This window comes from Parasteatoda tepidariorum, chromosome 1, assembly GCF_982258835.1.
Source record: "Parasteatoda tepidariorum strain Cologne lab strain chromosome 1, Ptep-v5.0, whole genome shotgun sequence".
Taxonomy (NCBI): domain Eukaryota; kingdom Metazoa; phylum Arthropoda; class Arachnida; order Araneae; family Theridiidae; genus Parasteatoda; species Parasteatoda tepidariorum.
In genome coordinates, this window is record NC_141755.1 from 64,278,723 (window position 1) to 64,304,552 (window position 25,830).

The window sequence follows — 25,830 nt, forward strand, 5'->3', positions numbered from 1 at the left end:
AAAATGTGCTTAACTTAAAATGTTTTAAATTATAGGTACACCACTAAAAACCCACCGGCATGTAAAGATTTAGAAAATATTATCTATGCACAAACAAATTTAACTGTAAAAATAGTTTTAACTGAGTAATAATAGTGTTTATAAACAATTTGAAATCTTATACATAATTTAATGCAGGAAATTAAAACATATTGTCAGATTGCCTCGGTTTATTTAACTACTAATCATGATAGCAGAAACCCTGCACATGGCAGCAGGCACTGCAGATTCTTTTCATGTCAGATTCCTAACTATCTACAATTATAGTTTATATCTGACTTTGTAAAGGTCATAATCAAATTTGAATCAATGACGATTGAGCTGCAGTTTGACTAGACTACTTCTAAGAGAAAAACTTAACTTTAAGAAGATCTGAAACAAACCATAATAGACATAACAATAAATCAAGTGGCACTATTTAATACAGAGTTTGTCAAATTATATTTAAAGATGAACTAAATTAATAACAATTAACAAAATGTGTATTGGATTATTAAGCATCATAAAAATTATTTGTGCTAGTTTTTATGCCATGCACAGAAATAAAAAACTTAGCATTTAAGACAAAAGATTAAAACACATAAGAATGAACACATAAGTGAAAAAGAATGAACACATAAGTGATATGTTTAATTTATAAACTATTAGATTCATACAAGTAAATTTTTGCCAAACACATAGTACAATATACACATAAAAAAATAATAATATTAACAATGAATCACACATTATGAAATCCTGGAGCAGGAGTGGAAGAACATGTTGGAAGCCATGGATGTGTTTTTTCAGTGCACGAGGTAGTTTGTCCAGTTTTAAATCCATCGAAAGATATGCTATCACAAATCGATGGACAAGTATTTCTGTACGACATATCACAGGCAGAGCTTGAAAGTTCACAGTCCTCCATGAGTTCTGTAACAGGAGTAATTCTGGATACAAGTGCATTGTTTACTTCTGAAAAATTCATGTTTTGTGAAGAACTTATACTCCCAGTTACATATCCTGTATCCTGCTTTTCAGAAGTGGATGCAGGAAAAGAATTCACTTCTTGAGATTCAGTTAGAAAACTCATTGCAGTTTCTGGTGCAGCAGGACAATTTTGGGGAGAATAATAGATTTCACTATTATTTTGTTCATCAAATGACTTCATTTGGACACCTGAAAATACCAATTTCCAAAATGCAGGGTTCATTCAATAATATTAATCATAATGAACATGTGACATTTTTTGAATTTTATTATTTGACATATTTTGTATAGACCTACTCTCACACTAATTTACCATAAAAAAAATTAATCTTTTTAGTCAATTTTTAACTGCTCTTGTGACAGTTGTATCAAAAGAATATCTTTTTGTTGATTAGTTCAATTTAAATTCGACAATTGGTTAGGAACTGAAAAATAAGTTTAAAAAATTTTGTTTGAGTTTAAATAATTTAATAATAAAAAGAAATGAAGAGAGAATTTCTGTTAATTTGAATTTTTAGTTAAATAAAATATTTTAAAAGCGGTCACTGAAATTGTGGATTCAAATTATTTTAAAAGTGGCCAACGGAAATTGAGGATTCAAATTATAAAAAGTTTCGTTGGTAACATTTAAACAGTTTTTCGCAAGTCCCCGATCGACAGCCATGACTTCAAACGAAAATGCACTGGCCGCATTTATTTTAATTTTAAAATCAACGCAGGGATCTTCGAAAAATTGTTTAAATGTTACCAATGACACTTTTTCTGATTGAAATCCACGAATACCGGTGGACATTTTTAAAATGAAATTCACGAATACTGGTGGCCACTTTTAATATAATTGAAATCCACGATTTCGGTAACCGTTTCTATATTAAATATTTTAAAACAATTCAGCGGTGATAATTTTAAAATAAAACAATTTAGCGTGACTAAAAGTCATTTGTCAACTCAAAGTCGGTATAATAACCATAAAAAAACCGCAGTGAAATCCAGCTCGATTCAAAAGAAATTTGCCAGAATTCAATAAAAAATTTGCCTTTTTTTTATTAAACATTAAAAAAAAATATTATAATAATAAAAAAATCACATATTAAAAATTGGTATATATATATATATATATTTTTTAAAATTAAAGAGGGTTTAAAGTGTTAGGAAATTTAGTTAACTGTTTTAATACGTAATAAATATAATGTAGAGTATATTAAGAAAAATTCGAATTCGCCCACATACTTTCGCGAGTTTGAAATTTGGGTCCATTTCTTTCTATAAGTTTTTGTTTTAAGTTTGGTGATATATATTTTTTAAATATATAAAATATAGAATATATTAAGGGTACTTTCGCAGGATCAAAATATGTTTTTTTTTTTTGCAGAGCTGGGTTTTTTTTAAAAATAATATATATTTTATAACAGATTAAGGAAAATTCGAATTTGCCTGTTACACACTTTGTTCGAAATTAGGATTAGGGCAGCATTTGAAATTTGGATTTTTTTTAAGACATTTTATTAATCAACCTTTTTTTTTTAAGATATTTCATTTTGCAACTTTTTTTTAAAGACATTTCATTTTTGCTCTCAAAAACACTTAATTTTGTTCCAGATAACATTTAATTTTGACTCGTTTGATTTTTTAAATATTCAATAAAAAGTCCAAAAATCCAAATTGAGAGTTTATTTCTGGATGAGTTTCAGAATCTTGAATTTCTAACAGTTTCGGAGTCTCTAACAGCTTCCGGAGATTTAGAGCGAAATATTCAAAAATGATGTTTTTCAACACTCGTAAACATTTTTTACCCACTGTAGTACTAATCAATTATGTTAAAATTTCTTTCTGAAATAAATAAAATCACTGGCTGGAAGCATAATTTTTTTTTAAAAAAAAAAGTACATAAAAGTAAGAAATGCATACTTGTACACAGACGATCTGCAGTAATGGGAGAAACTGGCGGTGACGACAAAATATTGCAGGATTCACTACAATTTGGTGGAGTTATTGGGCTGGATGAGAGCACATCCTATAAGGATACATAATTACATGTGCAATTTAATTAATAATAAAAAAAGGAAAAATGCTTAGAATATATAAATAATAGAGTTATGACACCTTATGATTTTCACAGATTGTATACAGTACGAAATGGAATAAACACAAATTACATTGGGTCATGCTTTTCAACTTGAAACTGCTTTAAAAAAGATATATTTATGACATATTAGGGGAAAAAAATAGATACATACTGAAGCCGGTGTGGAATGATTACTGTGCATTTTCGAGGTAGGTGTACTCCACAATCTAGCTCTGAAGAGATTTTTATTTTCTGTCCTAAGTTTGAAAAACAAAAACATGCAGTTGTTTTTATTAGAATTCAACTCATTACATAAATAGTTCCACTTTTAAGAGAAATCCTGTTAAGTAAATAAGATAAAAGTAAACAGTCACATCAGTCAAAAGCCTGGAATTTCAAAAGTAAATAATTAACAGAGAATTTTATGCATAAAATGTGCCCAAAGACATTGAATTTAAAGAGCAATAATTAACTTGAAATTTTATATATTGGCTGATGAAACAAATGCATAAAACATTGTAATAATTTATTTAGAACAAAATCAGAAATTATTGACATGGTAAGACACAGAAAGGACATAACTGGAAAAAAAATATGTATCTATATCCTATAAGTTTGCGAGCATTTAATCAACACCTTCTAGAAGAGAGGACTTTATATGGATAATTTTAGTAGTCTGAAGGAACAAAGTTGAAAAATAAGAAAGATGTCACAATGTTCAGACTACTAAAGAATCGGATTACTCATTTATCGTAACCAGTGTTCTAAGAAGTATTGGTTTAAAGCATCGAACGAGATGAGTAATCAAAACTTTAGTTTAATGTTAATGCAGTTTGTGAACTGAGTTTTTCTTAACATACAAAATTGTACTTAAAATTTACGGATCTGGGGATATCTGCTTTCAAATATAAAATTAAGTGAGGTTCTCATTCAATTTCAGAATTAAATTTCCCTCATTATTCCAGGAAAATGTGTACAAATTTCCAGATCACATTTTTACTATAAATGGCAAGATTTCATACAAAATACAGCATTTTTTACTTAGAAGGCAACAATACAAGTCACATATAACATTGTTTAAGAAATATAATTTCACTAGGATAAAGGTTTACCATGTAGATTTTGTAATACACAAGTACATAGACTACAAATAAAAGCAATATTTTGAACAATAACTGCAAAAATTCACAATGATATAAAGTTTATCAATAGTTCTTTTGCCACCATATATCTCATTTGTGATTAATATTGCTAAGAATCAAAACTATTTTGCACAGAAAGTATATTTTTAAAAAAAAAAAATAAAACTATTACCAGTCATTTTAAAAATATCTTTGAATTACAAATATAATTAGGAAATATTTATATTTAAATAAATAAATTTTTAGAATGGAGTTACAGTAGAATTTTCACAAAATATAATTATAATAGATGTCAAATTTATTTACTATAAACCTTAAAAGTTAATTATTGCCGTGAATTTAAAAGATTTTTTAATTTCCAGGTTTATAAAAGATTTTTAAACAACTTTTTTTCTCCCAAACTCAAATTTGCTGATTCTGTAGGAACCAGTAAAAAGTGGATTTCTCTACTTTTATAGAGAAATACTTTCACATGGAGCCATTCTTAAATGATGTCCAACCTTTTTCAATATTTTTAGTGCCACCCCCTCTTTGAAACAAAGGGCCACACTTCAGCATGCCCCTACCCTCTGTCACTTACGACAAGTCTTAGGTGACATTATATAACATAAATATATGTTTTCTGTCAAGAAGCAAAGCATTGTCATAAATATTACAAACTTTATTTAAAAAATTAACTATGCTTTCTAGTGACATTAGTGAATATAAAAAATAACAATGATTTTGTGAGTAACGTTGATTAATATTTCAACCAAAATGCGTTTAATCTCACTTCTTGTTAACCCTTTCACCCTGTTGTCCCAGTCTCACAATATTCCTCCCCTAAATTGTGACATTTATAGACGACCCCTATAAAACTTGAGATCTTTTCATTATTTATATTGAAGGTTCTCAATATACCTGGGTGGAGATATACATTCTTCCTCAGTTGTAAAAAGTTTCCGCCTTAAAGAAGAAGCACTTAAAACTTCTACTTCCTCTCTAGAGTTTTCTCGACTAGAGAAACTTTCTTCTTCATCGTTAAATGTGAAGTATTGACCTATTAGAGAAAAATAAAGCATTATAATACAAAATAAAAATCGTTGAATGCCAAAGCAAAATATCTGGAAAGAAATTAAATTTTGTAAGATTATTCTCTAATTACTAATTTATGTAATCTCATAAAGATATACACAAAATTGTTCTTAAATTATAAACTAGTAATAACTAAATAAATTGAATACCTAATATCAACTTCAGATCTACATCAGGTGGAATGCTTATAGCAGTTTGAGTGGCAGCTAAAAAAATAATTTGTTAATACAATCAAATTGTACTATAATCTTTGTAATAATTATTTAATAATTTTTTTAACAAAAAATCTATAATAGAATAAAAATAATAATCAAAAATAATCCTTAATACATCAAAATCATTAAAATACAAATATAAACAAGGTTAACATAAAACAAAAAGTTATTAGCATTTTAAATCCTTTAATTAATTAGTGAAAAAATCCATATTAATGCAGAAACCGTTACATGCAGTTAAAGAATATAAAAAAATATATATTTTATTATGAGGATAGTAAAAATTTGGTTAAATAAAATCTAGTGCACAGAAATTTTAGAATATATTGAAACCAGCTTTTGAAGTCTTAAAATTCTAAAGTCATCCTTGTATAACAAAAATACTGGATAAAAAAATATATAAAATAAAAATCTTACTTTTTTTTAATAGTTTAAAATGTATTTAAAAATTTATATAGCTAAAATACAAGATAAAGCATACATCTTATTAGTAACCTTTATTTAAAAATAATTTTTAAAGTCCTCAGCTAACTCTCTCAAACTTCATACGTTTCAGTCAAAGCATTTTTATCATTTCAGCAGCAAAAATCCTTCAGCCAGTATAAACTATGACAGAAATTTTTTGCAACACATAGAAAGTTCATCATATTGATTTTCGATAAGCACATATTTATTGCTTGTCAATAAAGATAAAACTTAAGCCAAATATGGACTTTTTTAGTTTTCAAGCTCATTATAAAGTTTCTATCATTAAAAAAGAATATGTAAAAATTGGCTTGATTTGGATTTATAAGGCAGGGTCAAATCTCAAAAAAAAAAAAAAAAAGAGATTTAGCTCATCTTTACCCGCTGATCTAGCAGCAGAAACATTATTCCACAGAAATCAAATCATAACTATTTTATACTTTACATGCAACTTTGTTGCAGTAATTAATTTGACAATCTTACTCCAGCAAGATTGCCACTCATCTCCAGAAAAAGAAAAAAAATTCCCTGTACGTATTACAGAGAATATATTAAGAGGAAACAATTACTGTGCTCTTGTATGAGCTATATTGAGATAACTATATTAATTTTAAAAATTGCTGGAAAAATTTAGAGGAAAAAAGGATCAGCTAAAAACATACTTAAATAATGCTATAGTAAATGAAATAATTTAGTATAGTTGAAATATCATCCTTCCATACCATTGGTCACCATTTTTTAAAAGGCAAAAATAAAATTCCTTGTATTTTCCCAGTTTGTAAAGAAAAACTCAAAATTCCCAGTATTTTCAAGGTTTTCCCTGTGGAGTAACAACCCTGTCCAGAAACATATGTCGAAATCATATTTTGTATTTCATTTACATTTATTGCATTCTTATTCAATTCAGCAACATGATTATTTTTAATGTGCAAAATATCTAGAAAAATTTTACAAAATACACTTGCAGAACTTAAAAACTTATTGCAGTCAAAAATAAATATAACTTCTATGATAGTGTGATGACACCTGTCCAAAATAATTTTTTACTTAATATTTTATTATGAAATGATAACTCACTATCACAGCAGCTAGTTACAGGTCGGTCATGCACCATGTGATTCATTCTTCTAACTTTCACATCTAACCTTCCTAAAAAGAAATGAAAGTTTGATAAAATAAAACTGCACAAGCAAATTTTAAGTATACATACCTAATATTTTTTAAAAATTTTTATATATGTATTAGAGTTAACTATTTTCAGATTACTATTTTGGAAGAAAAGAGCAAGCAATATTAATTATGCTCAATTTACATAATACAATTCAACTATATATTCACCAACTAAAAACATAAAGGAAGATAAAAATTTTAATCTATTTTTATGTCCAAAGGCATGTAAGACCTCTAATCTGGTTGTCGATTTTTCCTCTCAATCTCAGAAATTCAAAAAGCCTGGTACTTTTCGGTATAGCGTGATGAGCAAAACAATAAAGATTTTTTATACTTAAAAATTGCAACATGATAAATAAATCTATTGTTTTAAAATAAACAGTTTCAGATGTTGCATTTCTCGAAAGAGTTACTAAAAAGCTTCACTGAAACTCTTTTTGGTTTGTTTTTCCAGTCAACAATTCTCCAATTTTTCTTAAAATGTTTTGGGAAGGGGTCTGCAAGAAAAGCTGATTCATAGAATTATTAGGAAAAAAGCCTGAGAGTTGATATACAGAGTAGTATAGAGTATACAACTCTGTGCATTAGATGAAGTAGATAATATAGAAATGTATATTTTAACACTGAAATTTACTTTTAGCAAAATTAAATCATTTTATACAAGTTTGATACTTTAACAACACATATATTTAACACGCCACAATATATGATTTCAAATTTTTTATTGAAATTTACAAAGTTGCAAAAGCTGAACAATCATCAAAATCTTTAAATTTTATAAAATTACTAAAGTGCAAGGATATATTTAGTAAAAACAAGAAAATCAAAACAAATTTTTTAAATCCATATGATTAATAGCTACAAAAATAGAATATATATGATTTTTGATGTAAAATAAAAATAAAAGGATTGCATATGAAAACATATACGCTATTGTTTTAATAATATCTAGAATACCAAGAAAGTACTGGGGAAAAAAAGTTAATTTTAAAATCATGGAAAGTGAATAACCAAAAATTACCTCCACTATCAGAAGGATCACTCCAAGGAGATGGCACAATGCTGTTTTGAGAAAAAAATGTATCAATTGCTTCCTGAGCTTTCATTTCTTGTTCAGCATCAACACTACACCAAAAAAAAAAAAAAAAAAAACTTACATTAATATTAAATACTGCTTATTTTTAAAAACAAAACTTCAGCAGATTGCAAAAAACTTCAATTGTTTCAAAATATGTCATTTCATAGATGTTTATAAGAACGAGAAATCTGAGAAAGCCACAGAAAGAGTTTAGCTTTAATTTTCATAAACATTTTAAAACAGGTCAAGTTTCTAACCCTGAACAACATCAGGCCACAACTTTTGGGAGTATCCGTTTTATCAAGTAAACACTCAAATGATGGTTTAACATTGTTGTTTGTGATTGATCATTGATAGCCTACCAGTGTGAGCTTCCATACTGACTTCTTTATAGTCTTTACAATATGCATAGTCACCAGTAGACTTGGTAAATAACAATAAATAAAGGCTCCTCACCGAGCTTCCATGCTGACTTCTTTCTGGTCTATAAAATTTGCATAAAGTCACCAGTAGACTTGATAAATAACAATAAAGCCTCCTAACGGAAGTCAGTCTTAATTACTGAAAAAGTTTCTATTGCAGACTTTCAAGTTCTTCATAAAACCCATTGTGCGGCATGGTAACTAGCACAGCATGCAAAACATGTTTTGTGAAATTAACTATCCTCACTTTCCAGATCCTCAGAGACAGCTGAGTAGCTATGCGTACTAAATTGATTCCTTCCCTTTCCCAATTCCAACCGGTTTAAGTCCAGTGCAATGTGTATTTTCCTTATAGTAAAATAAGTAATCTTATTTTTCAGATAGATGCTTCAAAGCTCTTAATAACATAATATTTAAAATTAAAAAAAAAAAAAAAAAAAAAAAACAATTATTTTATTTCAGTGCATAATTTTATCCTTTTTTTTGGTACCAATAAAAAACTTTCTCATAATTTTTTCCAAAAAAAAAATTCATCTGCAGGAGTATACTTTACTTGAATGTCGAAAATTAAAGTCCTCAATTTTTTTCTAAAACAATTTAGAAAAATGGGACACAGTCAAAATAATAATAATGACAAACTTAGTAAAATATAAAATTCAGTAGAAATAATAAAAGTAATAAACTTACTTATAAGCAGTGACAGAAAGCACAAACTGGCAATTAGTATTTTAATGACTTAAAAGGGTAAAGACATAAAAAATACAAAAATAAAAAGGAATTAAAAATTAATCTCGATATTTATTATAATTAACTAAATGAATTAGAAATGATTTAATAGCATCAATATACAAATGTCGATAAAAAATAATTAAATAGGTTATTTTGACAATGACTAATATAAAATTTAAATAAAACATTAATTAGTATAAATTATTTTGTGAAGAACTTAAACAAATTCTAATGGTTAATAAAGATTGATAATAATGATGATGGATTTTAGGTAAATAATGATTTTAAATAAATATTACCAAATGTCTGGCATAGAAGTTTCGTCAATATCAGCAGGACAAAGAACAGAGAGCTGTTCTATAGACCATCGAAATGTTCCCTAAGTAGGATACAAAAATTTAAGATAAAACCTCTAGGTATTATAAAATTTGCAAACAGAAACAGTTGAGCTACTTAACAGTTTTTTTAAAAAAATGTCATAATAATCTTTCTTATTTTAACATTCTGACAAAAAAGTACTCATTTACAAAAAAAAAAAAAAAAAAACTGTAATTTTTTTTACATCAATAAATGGTACAAAAGAGATTTCAAATTTAAAAATATAACTCAATGGCAGGTTTTATGTGTGTCTTAATTTTATTAAAGAATATTTTAACTATTTTTTTTTTTTTTTTACTTAAACGACTTAAAACTCCTCATGCACCACAAAGTATAGCATGAGGCTTACAGTTGTAAGTAGAAAACAAAAGGAGAAAAATTTACAAATTTACAAAAAACAAAATTCCGCAAGGCCGCAAGACTTTCAATACTTTTGACCAGTTCTGATAAGACAGGTGGCCAACAAATAGAAAGACGTCTCAAATCAGTCTTTAAATTCATTCGGGCACTCGCATACAGACTACAGTGAAGAAGAATATGTTCAGCATCACCGCAAGCACAAATTCCACTGGTCTGCAGATGGAAACGAAATAAATATCTCTTAAAATTTCCATGGTTTGTTAAAATTTGGGTCAATTTAAAATCAGTTGCAAAGAATTTACATTGCAAACGGTGAAAAATGGTTGGAAAGAACCATTTCGTCCAAAGGGACCGAGGCGAAGCAAGAAATTCAGCATTCCAGCTCGCAATGATTTTATCTCTAGCGATGCGCTTCCAGTGAGAAGCTGGAACAGACACCCTTAAGTCTATTTCACCACACGTAGCTTCCCTAGCCAATTGGTCTGCTCTTTCATTGCCCAAAATACCGCTATGGCCACGAACGTAAGAAAAATGAATAGTTACGTTTTCAAGAGCGTTCAAAATCGAGTGAATTTCCACCACAAGATTCTCAGTAGAAATCGTGTCACGCAAAAGAAGAAGTGAAGAAAGAGAATCTGTACAAATGAGATATTTAAAAATTTGGTTTTCACTAAAAGAATTTTGTATCCACTTAACAACCAGGTTTATACACAAAAGTTCAGCCTGGAAAACAGTACATTCATTATGTAGTCGGTGCTTGGCAGTAACCTTCTCTGTTCCATTTTCATAAATTACAAAAGCAAGACCAACCCTTCCATCAAGCTTACTACCATCCGTAAAGCAGATAGTTTTATATTCCTGAAAAACATTATTTACATAAGGAATAATTATAACAGGTTTCCTGCATGCTGGGTGGGGCAAACATGAAATAGGAAGCTTCCCGTCCAAGGTTAGACAATCGTTGTCTTTTATCTTCTCCTTTAATTCAAGATTATTTAAGATAATTAAATCAATAGGCGGAAGACCAGCGATAACAAAGACCACATCATAACAGTTCTATATCCCCAAATAATACGTAGAAGAATTCTTCTAAGGATTCTAATATTTATCTTCTTTCTCAAAGAGTTTCCCCAAGATCCTGAAGTATATGAAATAAGTGGTAACAATACCTTGATTATATATTAATTTAAGAACATCTGTTTTAACCCCATAAGTATTTTTTGAAATTCGCAATAAAGCAAGAAGAAGTTTTTCACTTTTACTGGATACATAAGATATGTGCTGCTTAAACTGCAGTTTATTATCAACAATAACTCCCAAATACTTTATCTGCTTTACTTCTTCAATAGGTTCATTCCCAAGAGTCTACTGAATAACCCCATCCGGTATCGACTTTTTATGTATCATCATAACTTTAGATTTCAAAGGATTGAATTCCAGCTTATAAAGTTTCGACCATTCAAAAACGTAATCCAAGATATTCTGAGAAAGAACATCAGGAATAAAGAGCATCATTTTAACTATTAAGAAAATAATTTTTTTTTGAAACTAATATGAAAAAAAAGAGCACAATATTGTGGAAGAAATATCTTAAAAAAATTTCTTTACAGTCTTTCTTTCTCATTATATTTCTTCAGCAATAATTAGCTTCAGTTTTATAAACTTCTATGTTAATCTTTTACAGTCATATATTGCTGTGATGCAATAAAAATTGATAACTGAAAACTACCTAAACTATCATAAGAAGATTAATTTAAAAAAAAAATCTTTACTGTAGACAGGGAGTATATAGAGGCAATTGTAAGATAGAGAAGGAGCTAATGCAGACAATTTTTACAGATTTATATAAAAAGACATGTGTAATATACTTCTAATTTGCAAAATATTTTCTTTTCTCAAAAAAAATAATTTTGATGGAAAAAAAAAAGAATCATTATGTCCTCTACCACACATAAAACAGTAAATAAAAAATAAATGCACACCAATTGTACTCTTCACATTAATGCCGATATGAGTTCTGGATTTTGTCTTATGGCATCTTAACAGATAATTTCATGCATACCTTAGTTTAGTAAAATACAAACAAATAACAGGGGTCTGTTTAGAAGAAATTTGGGTCCGTTAACTGACCTTTCACAAAATATCTTTTCATAAAAACGGACCCTTCACAAAATATTTTAACTTAAAAACGGACCCTTCACAAAATATTTTAACTTAAAAACGGACCCTTCACAAAATGATTTTTCTTTTAATCGAACCCTTCACACATTTGTTTATCTTCATTATTGTTTTGTTAATTGAATAAACCCTTTCCAGGGCAGAAAACAAGAAAGATGGATGTAAACGAATTAAGTTTTGTCTTCGGCAGACGATTCTTCCATTATTCGTCCGAAATTAATATTCTGCGTTCAGCAGTATAGGCTAAATACCAAATATTTGTATGTTGCATCGCTAATTTAGAAGCAGCAATTGTTGTTTATTTTTTAAAATTTAGTTTTTTTAATTATAATTTTACAGTGTTGAGCATAATCTTGTATGTCTTTACAATTCAAAAACTCCTTGAAAAAGTTTTTTTTTTTAAATAACGGACCCTATTTGCACAAATTCATAAAAGCGGACCCTGATTGAAAGAATGTGAGTAATTTTTTCACAATTTCACGAAAAATGGACCTTTCATAAAATGTCTGGACAGACCCCTGAATAATAAATACACCAAATATTCAGAATGTTCATGACTTCTATTAGATATTATCATAGACATAGCTAAGAATACGGAAGTAGAATACGGACTAATACGGAAGTAGAATACGGACATAGTTAAGAGTACGGAAAATAATAAAAATCTTACATCATCTTTTTTATTTCTAGACAGGGTGGCAAAAAATGGAGAACATGAATGGAAATATAATGATTCAGCTTTAACATCAAAAGGATTTCTTAGACGAGGTGTGTTAGTTTTCTCCCTCTCAGTTGAATTCTCTTCAGAAATAGACATCATTGCGGACGTTGAACCTTTAAATGAAGCTTTCCTTTTTGGAGTTAAATCTGAAGATGTATTCATTAATATTGAGGAACAAATCTGCTTGTTTGCATTATTCATAGTATTAAACCTGAAATAAAAATTAAATAATGTTTTAACAAAATATTATAGGAAAATTCAACAAAAATATTCACATTAAAAATCTTCCTACAGCTATAATAACAAACGCCCCTGAAATAATACAAATAAATAACAATAGTATAAATAAATAACAATTTACAACTATTAATATCTTTAGCAAAAAGTAAAAGCATATTAAAACTAAAATAAAAAAGCTAATTTCAGTACAAAATATTATGAACATATTTAATATTAGCAACACGAAAAAATTAATGTCGTTACTTAAAGCATACAGGTAAAGTGTCAGCAGTTTGGAGACTGGATATGGAGTTCCGAGATTTTAATAGCAGAAAAAAAAATATTATATCTTCACAAAATAAAATGTCTGCTTGTAATCATAAAATTATTAATTCTGTAAAAAAAATTCGTATTTGAAAGTATAAGCAAATGAAATAATTAAATAAAAATCAAATTTTAAAAAGTCAACCAAAGCATGGAAGAATTAAAATGAATGATTATATAAAATAGATATCAACAAATCAAATCAGAGAATTAAAAAAAAAAAAAAATTCTTCGGAAAACTTTCTCAGTAATAGGAACACAAATTTAAAACCAATAAAATAATGTAAAAACCTGGTGAAACTCGAAATCAGATTTTCAAAATTTGAAATTTATGTTGATTTCACGCGACTATAAGTTGAAGTGTTTTATTTACAAAATGAATTTTTCAGCTTTAAACCATCCAAATTTTCGAACATGCAAAAAATAGTGACTTTAACTATTTTATTCGCAATCTCTCCAAAACTATCTTTTTTTTTCCTTTCTAAAATAATAATTTAATTAATCAAAATCTTAAGGAAAGAAATTTAAACTTAAAATGGTATGGCAACGTCAGAAACAATAACAATGCTCTGGCGCTTGATTTGACAACAAATAACGACAATAGTTGACTTTTTAATAAGATTTACTACTTTACTTTAAATGAGAACAATTTTCAGATTTTATAAATTATCATCAACAGTGTATATTTGTTTTTTAAACAAAGTTTTAGTTGTGCGTTATTAACATTACGACAATTATTGAGTAAGACTTTTTTTTAATAATTGCATTATGTAGAACATTCATTGCAGAAACATTTTGAAATTTGTATATCAATGTAAACATTATTTCTTTGCAATCGACTATAAATGTTTCGCTAACATAACAGTTCATCTCAATTTAAGAGTGAGAAGTAAGATTTGTACAAACACATCTATAATTGGTCCCAAGATAAGTTAACTTTTTTTTATAGTTTTCAATTTTGTTTGTTTAAATTTATTTTATTAAAAACAGTTGATTGACAAAACTTGGTCGTGATCTGTGACAGAATAATCACCATGTCTTGCACCCCCCCCCCAAGTCAAAAGGTGTTTATTTTATTTGCCTTTGACTAGAAATAAAAAAAAATTGCTATATTTTGAAAACAATTTTTTCAATCTATAGCAAATTCTAATATTGTTTTAAAATATTTACAAACTTTCAAAATATTTACAAACTTTTTAAGATAAAACTATGTATAGTAAAATATAAATTAGTTATTTATTGTAGTAATAAATAGTAATTTATTGCAATAAATAATAATAATAAGACACAAAAGCAGTGAAACCTTATTTTTAAAACAGTAACAGAAAATAACTTAAAATTTCCTCATTTACAACAAAGTCAAATGAAATATTTTTCATATTTTATAAAATATTTATTAGATAATTTACTAGTTGGATTAATATGAAATATAATATTTTTCATATTAATCCAACTAGTAAACTATGTAATCAAATTATTTTTAAATAATAAATTAATAAAATAGAAAAGAATTTGAAATAGTTTACAATGCATTGACAAAACACTAATGTGATATTACCAAGCTTTAGTGTCAACACTGCCTAATTTTCTTTTAAATCATATTGATGTAAAAACTGTTGAATTTGTTACAAAGTAAAAGTTAAATTTTTTCCATTATACTGCAAGAACTCACATACATTTCCCTTTTCTTGCATAAAATAAATAACACCTTATGTGAAACCGTTTTTATGCTAAAAGAATAATACAATTTTGTGTGGAAATGATGCCCTTCCTAATTTCTAGCACCCTGTCTTTTTTTTAGGTTTAAAATTAATGTTGTTCATGTTCTCTAAATTTTCAGTTGTCTCACCCTGTAAATAAGAGATATCTATAATCTCTCAGGATAAGAAATTATATATTATTTTTCGGTAATGAAAATCCTTTATTGTGAAAAAATGCTGACTAATATTAGCTGAATGTGTGTGAAATATGAAGCATTTCTTCAATGTCGTTATGAATGAGTGCCAATCATAATTTTGTTTTAATTTATTTTCAGGGATGAGATTTTTCCGCTTTTTAGCGGAATTCCGCTTTTTTTACTTTTGTATCTCGAATATCCGCCTTTTTATTAAAAACTGCGATTATCTAAAAGTTTCACTTTAAAAAAAAAATTTAGGTAAATATTTTGCCTTTTCGAAAAATTTAGCCGTTGAATTATTGTATTTATTTCTGATTTTCAAAGATAAACAGAAAATTCAACCTACATATCTGTCAATCCTTCCACATTTTTACATTTGTGCTATTTTCGCCACTTTTAAGCGCAGAAGATACGATTTTCATCATTCTTAGCCCGCCAGATGGTTCGTATTTTCGTAATTCAAACGTCGCTGCTTCAAACAAGCTTTTTAAAAGTCTCAAGCCCGGAATTTGCTAACATTTTGATTCTTATTCACGCAATTTGAATATTCTACAATATAATTCGTATATACGAGATTTAAAAATCCAATATCACTATATGTATTTACACGTTTTTAAAAACATATGTAACGATTCGTATTCACTGGAGTTTAAAATCAATTATCGCGATTCTTGTAAGAAGTAGGTTTTTTTTTAAATTAGTTGCTATAAATGTGACTGTTTTTCTATCAACAATTATTAGTATACGTATGTAGGCATATTCAAAACTTGCATTCTGTGCTTGCAAAGAAGAATGTGACAGAGGCAGGTAAAGAAAGAGAAAATAGGATTTGTGAAAAGATGTTTGAAGATGGGCTAACGACTAAATTAATCACCAATCTGTTTCCCCTCATTCACAAGCTGCATTACGAGAAATTTGACCTTGTTAAAGGATTTTTTGCTTGTTTTGTGAAACCTAAAGCATTTGCAGCAAATTAAGCACAAAAAAGAAACAAAAAAAAAAAGATTTAGCAAACAAAAGCAATTACTTAAAAAATTATTCAATTTTTTGTGGAAAAAAAAGTTTATTATTAACTCAGCACCAAAATTTAAGAAATAATAATGCTGCTGTTATTTATGATATAAAATGCGAAATTCTTATCATATGAAAAATAATTATCTAAACAGTTGCTGATTATCATGTAATTTTTTCAAACTAAAATAGCAATTTTTGTTGTTTGTTATCTTAAATTGTCAGGAATTTATTATTAAGCGGTTGCACACGCGTAAAATTTACTCACGTGGAAATTCAGCTTTTTTGTCTTTTGGCCAATCTCATCCCTGTATTTTTCTTGAAAATCTGGCTACAAACCCTGCCTGATGAAATTTTTGATCTAATTTATTTTTAAAAAAGAAATGATTCAAAATTTTTTAATGTGAAAGAAATGAGTTGCTTTACAAATTATAATATATAATTATAAATTCAGCAAAATTTGATTTCTATTATTTTTAACAATAATGCTAGTTTATTCAAGAATTGTATAAGTCAAATGTGTTTTTAACTTTTTTAAAGAAATTTTTTTTAACCATATACAGTCAATTAGCTATAACTCGAAGTACAACTCGAATATTACTATAACTCGATTTTTTTATGAGGTCCCGACCCTTTTATCTTCAATTTCATGTTAATTATTCTCGATTACTCGAATTTTACTCCCTCTAACTCGATTTTTTTTTGATCTTTTAAAGCAAGAAAAAAAGCCTAGGAGCTGATATCTTGCCCCTTCCTTTGCAACACACACACAATGTCTTTCGCATTCTTCATGGAGAAGCTAAAGCTGTCCCTCTTGAAGTATGTGAACAGTGGTTAAATGAAACGTTACCAAATTTACTTCAAGGATGCAGATAAAATAATGTTTTCAATATTGATGAAATGGGCTTATTTTTTACATGTCTTCCAAATAAGACTATGTTAAGGATGAAAACTGCTCAGGGGTTAAAATGAGCAAGGAACGTTTGACTGTCCTAGTTGGAGGAAATGCGTCTGGGACAGAGAAATTGCCCTTACTTATTATCGGAAAATACCGAAATCCCCGATGTTTCAAGAATGTAAAAACGTATCCTTTAGATTACAACTGTAACAAAAAGTTTTGGATGACATCAGTTTTAGTTGAAGACTATGTAAGAAAATTGGATCGGAAATTCTTCGCTAAAAAAAGAAAAGTGATACTCTTTATGGATAAATGCACAGCCCATAGAATTTGATAGCCCTACCTTATTTGAAAGCAGTAAACTTGCAGTTTCTCCCGCCAAACACAACAGCAAAGTTGCAGCTGATGGACCAGGGTATCATAACGTGCCTCAAACAGTCTTATCGTAAATGGCTTGTCAGAAAAATGATCTTAAATATTGTAAGCATTTAGAAGATTTGTAATTAATAAGCATTAATGAAATAATCCGACAATATTTTGAAAGTCCAAAACCGAAACTAACGGTAAGTCGAACTTCCGATATGTCGAAGTTTTTCGTCAGTCCTATCAGATTCGAGTTATCGCGAATTCACTGTACACACTTTACTAAAAATATTTTGAAAAAGTTTTTGTTATTAAGACAAATCCCAAATGTTGGGATCAAAAAAAATAGTGTTCAAGGGAAATATTAGGCTCTGAGAATTTTCTGCACTCCAGGTTATTACGACTTCTTAAAATGCCTTATCATGTTTTTGAAAATCTAACTAGTGTGTTAAACTTTTTCTTTCTTTTTTATAAAAATTTATTATTGTAATTTGTTGAGAAATCCTTATACGAAACAATATTTATGAGCATGATTTCATTAATATTTATTCTGAATTTAAATTTCTAGTTATGGCTGAAAAGTTCCAATCTAAACTACCTCTTCTTAAGAAAAGCATTAATAACAAATGGAAAAGTAAATGTATTGAGTTATTGGACGATTTGGAAAGCAATTTGTATAATTCTGGTAAGAAGTATATTTTACTAATGTACATGTTATACTTGTTTTTCAAAATAATTTATGCACATATATTTGTGAAATGTATAATTTATGAATTATTTTTATTGATTATGAAATTATTTACTAAAATATGTTTATTTAATATAGCTCTTGATAGTAATACTAATGATTTGCTGCAAACTAAATTACAATCTGAGTCAAGTTTTTGTGAAATTCAGAAAGAAATTGATACTCTGCAGAAGCAAATGAGTGAACTTGACACTAAAATACAAAATAAGCCTGATAAAAGGTTTGTTTGACATTGTTATGAATTCTGTATAAAATTGAAATAATTTAGTTTTTCTAAGTGAAAAAATATTGCTTAACTTCTACCTTTTCTGTTATTATTACTAATTTGAAAATGTCTTCTATTTTGTATGTCGTTAATTAATCCTTATAATTATTAAAGTATCAAATTGAATAAAATCTTTATTAGAATAAATAATTTGACCAATTTTTTTCTTTTGAAAACAAATCTTAAAAAACTTTTCAAATATAATTTAAGTTTGTGTTAAGTTTTTAAATAAATCATGTGACTAAATTGAATATTTTTCAATGAGATTAAAGAAAAGCATAATAAACATTTATTGATTATTTCATTATATAGACTATGCGACTCAGTAATTGATGTCATTAAGCGAAACGCGAAACATTATTTATTACTCATATTACTAAACACAATTAAGTAAAGTATAATTTTTCCTAATAAAAATTTAAAAACTTGTTAATCATAATTACATTTTCATAAAAAAAATTTATAAATATATTACAGGCATCATAATATAAAAACAGATAACTTTAGTTTAGGAATAATAGTTACCCTATTATAGAATACTAAAAATTAATTCACTTTGAATTTTTGAGTGTAGTTCATGCTTTGGTTTTAAATGACAGTCTAATTTTATGAATTTTGTTGCTCCTTCAATTCCTATATATAATAGGATTTAATTACTTTATCCCTTGAATAAAGGAATACCCTTCAGATGTGACAAATTAGAAATAAAATGTAGCTAGAAAATTGAAGAGATCACTTTTTTAACAAATTGAATCTGAATTTGAAAATTTATTTAAATGGAAAATGTAATCAACTTATATCACTTGATTTATTGCAATAATTTTTCCTTGCTCACATTGAACGCATAAACGATTTAAAAGTAATCTAGTCATCTGTCTTAACCTAACTATGTTTTTCATTTGCTATTATTTTTTGTTGTTAAAATATTCAAAAAATGTATTTTATATACTTCGAAAGTTTTTCACAATTTTCTCATAATAATTCCATGAATTTAAGATTTTAATCCAATTTTCTAATTTATGGGATTTATATATATTTTTTTCTTTGATAAAAATAATTTTATTAATTTATGAAATACTGTTAACGTTTAATAATTTTTCTTCTTAATTAAGGATAACTTTAGCCTTCAATTAAGTACTATACTTCAAAATTTTTTTTTAATTTCTAAACTAAATAATTATTGAAAGATTAAGTAACTAAATAATTATTGAAACATTAACTCATTATTGATATCATTAACTAAATAATTATTGAAAGATTAAGTGAAAAAGAAAATTATATGGAATTTTATGTAAAACTAGTTCAATGTAAATTTTTGTGGTAGATAATTATGTCTAAATTTCACAGTTTATCTCATTCCCATTATCTATAACATACACAGTTAAAAAGATTAATAAATAGTTTTGCAAAAGTTAGAATTATATTTTCCTTATTTATGAATTTTTTTAACATCATATTTCTTAATATGATATTGTATAAACGATTAAATGTTAAACATGAGTTTGATTCAATTGTTTTGATTATTTTCTAGGTCGGAACTTGCTTTATATCAGCTCATAACTAAACTGAGATGGGATTTAGAATGTCCAGAAAATCACATAGTAGGATGTATCCTTGAAGCTGATAATTTCTTTTAGATAAAGACTAGTTACATATTTTTATAAATAACTTCAGTTTTGTAAATAATATTAAATAAACCTTCAGAATCTTTTTCATTCAATATTGCTTTAAATAAATGTTTAGATTTAAATTTAAAAAAAAAAAATTATGGTTTAATATTTCATGGTGTATTCATTACTTTTACATAATACTCAAATCAAGCTTTTTCTTTTCACAATCTTTATAAGCTGCAAATGTTTATTTATTTTATTTTATTTATTAATTTATTATTTTTTTTCAATCTTAAAGCAAGACATTTATAATTTAATGGCGACACACAGTATTTGAGGGAAAATTTAGGAAAACAAATTAAAAAGTCTGATATTTCTCTTTTTGTGCAGTCATGATATTAAAATCTAATTAAGAAATGTATATTTTTTATCCATACTCATAATGAATATTGTTCTAAAATTTTTACAAACCCACTTTAAACATGTAATTAAGTTGACTTTATTAGTTTTTTTCTGATTTCATTAAATTTAGATAAAAAGAATGATCTATAAGGAACAAGTTTCTAACTTTTACATGGAAAAAAAATGTACTTCTCTTTAAAAAAAAAATTTTTTTTTTCATTTCAATTATCAAAACTATTCTCCCTTACAAATACAATCAAATTGATATTCATATTTTCTAATTAAAATTGATGTTAAGCATCAGTATTTATTAATTTTGCCAAGTTAAAATATGCCCAATGCAGATTTATTTGTGTTATTAATATTTTTTTAAATCATCATGATAATAGCATTGTTAAATGTGCCGAATAAAAGCTTAGTGAATGAATATATAAAAAAAATACTATCAACCTAGCCACTGTGCTGTAATGTATCGGTACTATTTTCCTATAGTGCTAAGAGGTTAAATCATCGCCTTTGTGAGAAATCTAAGAAAGCAATTGCAAATTTCAACTGGTATTATCTCTGTAATGATGTTCTGATTTCCATGTCATTGAAATCATGGCTATGATTAATGCTACTTTGCAACAATGATGTTGCGTAGCTTTTAAATAATTATGTTTTTAGTAAAATTCTCCATATTGGATGCTCTTTCTTTACTTGATAGCAAAATAACACAATAGAGAAGCTTTGTAATTTTTTTTTCAATTATATAATCAAATAAATTGCAACCTCTGTAGCAGAATTTACAGGGTGGATCTGCTGCACTATTCAAATTTGTCTGTGACCGCAATACAGTCAAACAGCGGTTATTATTGAAAAATTTCAGTTGAATCTAATATACATACAAAATTTGCAGATATAGAGTCCTGAAAAATTATGCATAAAAACTTCGCATTGGTTAAATTTAAGTTATGTATGTATACATCCCTTGAATACTAAAACAAAAAAATGAAATAAATCTCTATACAGATAAATCTGTAATCAAGTAACAGAAAGAAAAATTCTTTACTTTTTGTTCTTTGTGGTGGTATCTCAATTCAGTTTTTGAATTTTTATTAGAAACAAATCTGGAATTGTTTTAAATAGGAGTCTCAGTAATTTTTCTGTTTCTTTATTTGCTTTTTAAAATTAAGAAGAAAACTAAGTGAAATATAATCTGCAATTCCTGCTACTCTGCTAGACAGTTTCTATTACTGGTATTGCAATGAATCTAAATATTAGGATTGTTATAGTTTTGTGCATCCCTTTACTGATTAAAAAAATATAAAAGAAATCTAAATAAGTCGAAAATACATTAGAATACGATTTAAACCTATATTAAAGTTTAAAATAAAAACTTCCTCAATGAAAATATATATTTCTTTTTAGAACTGTCATATACTTTATTTATTTCTAATTTTAAATTATTTTAGTTCAATCTTTTTTTGTTTTGTTTAAATTGCTTTATTTTTATTTATGATTTCTGTAGGTTTCATAGTTTTGAATCAGTACTTACTAGCTCTGTGATGAAAATTACCTTACCAATATTATTGCTAATATAGATTTTAACTGTATTTAAATGTAATATATTATAATTATCATAAATGAATATACTTGCAACTGGTATTATGAATGCAGCAATAGTTTTAGAAAATAACTGTAAAAACCCTGACATATACCTCAAAAAACATAACTTGTGTTCATATGTTTCTTAACTTGCATTCAGTTGTTGCAGGAAAGCGTTTCCAGACTTTTGACATGGATACAATGAAACATTCTGAACAAGAAATAGTTGATAAACTGTGGGCAATTATTGATCCAAAAGAATGAGGTAATGTTTTTAATTTTAAAATTGTGTATAATGTCATTGATTTAAAAATATTTATTTTTCATTTCATATTTTCAATTTTGTGCAAATTTAAAAACAATTAATAGAGTACTGTAAACGAACAATTAATAGAGTACTGAAGTTCTTTCCAGCATTACTGTAGGTAACTTACTTAAAATAAGTTTTTGAAATATCACTAATTGTTTATATTTATTTATTATTTACTTAAAACAATAAGCTGCTAAGTTTAAGATTATAAAATTCATAATATGATCAAATATCCATGCACAAATAGTACTGTGTGAGAAGACATGAATTAAATAAACTCAAATAATGCCATATAAAAACCCTCATACCAAATATACCTCATTTTAATACCAAATATATTTTCTGTATTTCACAAGTTATTTTAATCTTGAAAAGAAATTTATAAATATCTGTCTATAGGAAAGGAATTTATACTTTAAAAATGGAAAAAAGAAAGAAATTCATGTTAGTAAATAAGAAAAAATTTATATAGGAAGCATTCATTTATGTTAGACTATAATATAATTTGACTAATTAGTTGCCTACAGCACAAATGACAGTATATGCAGTTAGGTTTCTTGCAGCATGTTGTTGATGTCTACTTTAGGCTTAACTTAATTTTTAAATAATTGTAAAAAATAAACACCCATTTAAAATCAAGTTAAGCACAAACTTAGCCTTGGAAAAGCTAAGATGTCAGCTGTACCCAAGAATGCTTGATATAGAAGTTTATTTGCTTCAAAAAATATGAAGACGGTAATAAAAGTGACATATTTCAAGCACCCGAAAATAGACTCACGGTCTCAAGACTAGCTAGTTGTTCATGTCTGAATGAGAATTGGTGTTTATTTAAGTGCTCAAAGCATGTATTTTATTACTAGTTTCATATTTTTAAGCAGATGAAGTTTTATAACATCAAATATATCTTTCTGCTTCAGTTTCTTGGGATTCTTCTTTAATGCCTCATGCAAATATAGTTTAACAATTATAGTGCATGCAAATATAGTATATGCAAATATAGTTTAACAATTTAAAAAATAAATTTGTCTCTAGCTGATTATTACTACTTTTGATTTTGCACTAATTTTATAATAGTTAAACTTATGTGCTGGTTACACCTTCAAGTAATTTTGTTTTTTGGTAGTTAAAACTATTCATAATTAGTTAGATAGCAAGCACTCTTCCAATAAAATGTCCTTCCCTTTCAACTTTTAGAAAAATAAAAACAATTTTAAAAAATAAAATTTCTTTATTAATTTGTTTTCTTAATTTTATCACTTAATCTTAACTTTATATTTTATGTATAAATTACTTAATTTTGTATTATATACAGTACAGAACCCGTTATCCGGAAATCAGAAAACCGGAAAACCAAAAAACCGGAACGAAATTCGATAAATTTTCCCGCCATTTTTTAAACAAAATTTTTTTTTCCTCATAAGATTTTCGGATTTTTCTTTCTTTTTTGAAAGATGTTCACCTTACCATCATTTTGGAAATAATCATTAGTGTATTATTTCATCGTTTTTTCTTCTTTTTAAGATTGTTTCCCAAAAAGAATTTTTTTTTAGTTGGGTTTAACAATAAAAAAACGGCTTTTTGTAGCGATTCAGAAAACCGGAAAAATCAGTTATCCGGAATAGCGATGGTCCCGATCGTTCCGGATAATCGGTTCCCTACTGTATTATATTATTTATATTCTATTATATATTATTAATCTTAAGGAATTTTATCCACTACTGGTTATTAGTGTTTCTTTTAACATAGTGCATATAGTTTCTATAAATATATTTCCATTTATGATGTATTTTAATGTATATTGTTTTTAATTTTCAGGTTACTCTGGCTCTGATCTGTGTCAAAGTTTTATGTACAGAAAGTTTTTTAGTTTTTTTAATATTTCATATTACTCATATTTACTTCAATAAAAATGTAGTTTTATTTAATTATGATGTAGTTTTAAAATCTTTTCTTCTCTGATAGCAAATCTACATATTTTTCAGTATTCAATGCTCTCCTCTTTATGTACCACATGCAGTTAGTTTTTGTTGCAGACTCATTGTATTTTAAAATCATGTGTCTCATAAATCATGTGGGCACAGTTCTTATTTAATATATATATATATATAGAGAGAGAGACAGATAACAAAATCATGTATTTAGTGACATAATCTTGACAAAACTTATGAAAAATTAACATGTAACAATTTAAATCTGTCGAAAATTGTCATGTCTTCGAAGTTGTTTATAAAAGATTTACTATTTATTTATATTTTAAAAGTTTACAGCAATATAATTTTTTAGATCCGAAGTCAGTTTTAGTTTTTTCTTAATTTGATTTTATATAAATCTTAAAGAATTTTAGCCACTACTGGTTATGTAATATTTCTTTTAACGAAGTGTGAGTAGTTTCTTAACATATATCTTTGATTGCTAGATGTGAATTTTATCTGTAGTTTAAATTAGGACAATATTAATTTTATTTAAATATTGTTCTTTAAGTTCATATATTATTACCATTTCACTCATATAATAAAGTTTATCTTTCATATGCCATTATAAGTTGTAGTCTGATAAGTTGTAATTTAAGTTGTTTTTAACAATATTTTTAAAATTATTTTTTTCAATTTATATACATAATTAATGTTACTATACCAATTATACTTAATTACTTAACATATTCTGGAAATTTTGTTAAAATTTATTTTTAACAAATGCTACTACTTTATCAAACTCAGTCCACTTATTGTCTGTTTAAAGGAATAAAAAAAAAATAACTGTATATCAGTATTGCAGATATCTCAGTTGGCAAAGTAGTAATTGCTGTGAAATGCAGCATCCTATAAAAAGAATTTTAGAATGTCAAGATATTTATTGGTATTCTTTTTCAGTTTTTGGTTGTAACTTGTTACCAAAACATGTTAATAATTTAACAATTTAAGTAATTATTTATAGTAGTTTATTATTTTAAAATAGAGTGAAAGTTGAAACTCATTAAACATGTTTGTGTCTTTACACATAAATTAGCTACCGTTTTTTAATAGAACTTTTTTTAATAGCTAAGTTGTAATTTAAGTTGTTTTTAACAATATTTTTAAAATTATTTTTGCAATTTATATACAAAATTAATGTTATTATACCAATTATAATTTATTACTGAACATTTTCTGGAAATTTTGTTAAAATTTATTTTTATCAAATGCTATTACTTT

General features: G+C 26.7%; 2 protein-coding genes across 4 annotated transcripts; one reads left to right on the forward strand and one right to left on the reverse strand.

Annotated features, from left to right (window-relative positions):
- Positions 1 to 638: 638 nt before the first annotated feature.
- Positions 639 to 14,111, reverse strand: bora (aurora kinase A activator-like protein bora). Of its 3 annotated transcripts, none has more exons than XM_071179712.2 (10): positions 13,840 to 14,111; positions 12,955 to 13,216; positions 9,668 to 9,747; positions 8,161 to 8,264; positions 7,047 to 7,118; positions 5,439 to 5,495; positions 5,116 to 5,254; positions 3,246 to 3,330; positions 2,917 to 3,022; positions 639 to 1,197 (listed from the first exon to the last, which is right to left on the reverse strand). In XM_071179712.2, the coding sequence occupies exons 2-10, from the start codon at positions 13,204 to 13,206 to the stop codon at positions 761 to 763; spliced, it is 1,332 nt and encodes a 443-aa protein (XP_071035813.1). In that variant the 5' UTR covers positions 13,207 to 13,216; positions 13,840 to 14,111; the 3' UTR covers positions 639 to 760. The 3 variants fall into 3 exon arrangements, with proteins under 3 accessions (XP_071035813.1, XP_071035814.1, XP_042894667.1); XM_071179713.2 differs by having other exon boundaries at positions 13,489 to 13,884; XM_043038733.3 differs by having other exon boundaries at positions 13,500 to 13,857.
- LOC107440745 (uncharacterized) lies at positions 14,100 to 24,564 on the forward strand. The gene is made up of 6 exons (XM_021146090.4): positions 14,100 to 14,289; positions 18,286 to 18,402; positions 18,544 to 18,685; positions 20,262 to 20,338; positions 22,490 to 22,594; positions 24,455 to 24,564. Exons 2-5 carry the CDS (start codon positions 18,288 to 18,290, stop codon positions 22,591 to 22,593), a joined length of 438 nt encoding a protein of 145 aa, XP_021001749.2. The 5' UTR covers positions 14,100 to 14,289; positions 18,286 to 18,287; the 3' UTR covers position 22,594; positions 24,455 to 24,564.
- The last annotated feature ends 1,266 nt before the right edge of the window (positions 24,565 to 25,830 follow it).

Coding starts and splice junctions, on each gene's coding strand:
- bora (XM_071179712.2), bottom strand. CDS start 13,206: ATGAATAATGCAAACAAGCAGATTTGTTCCTCAATATTAATGAATACA. Junction 7,119..8,160: donor TGATCCTTCTGATAGTGGAG/GTAATTTTTGGT, acceptor ATTTCTTTTTAG/GAAGGTTAGATGTGAAAGTT. Junction 5,496..7,046: donor TGTAACTAGCTGCTGTGATA/GTGAGTTATCAT, acceptor TTATTTTTTTAG/CTGCCACTCAAACTGCTATA.
- LOC107440745 (XM_021146090.4), top strand. CDS start 18,288: ATGGCTGAAAAGTTCCAATCTAAACTACCTCTTCTTAAGAAAAGCATT. Junction 18,403..18,543: donor AAGCAATTTGTATAATTCTG/GTAAGAAGTATA, acceptor TATTTAATATAG/CTCTTGATAGTAATACTAAT. Junction 18,686..20,261: donor CAAAATAAGCCTGATAAAAG/GTTTGTTTGACA, acceptor ATTATTTTCTAG/GTCGGAACTTGCTTTATATC.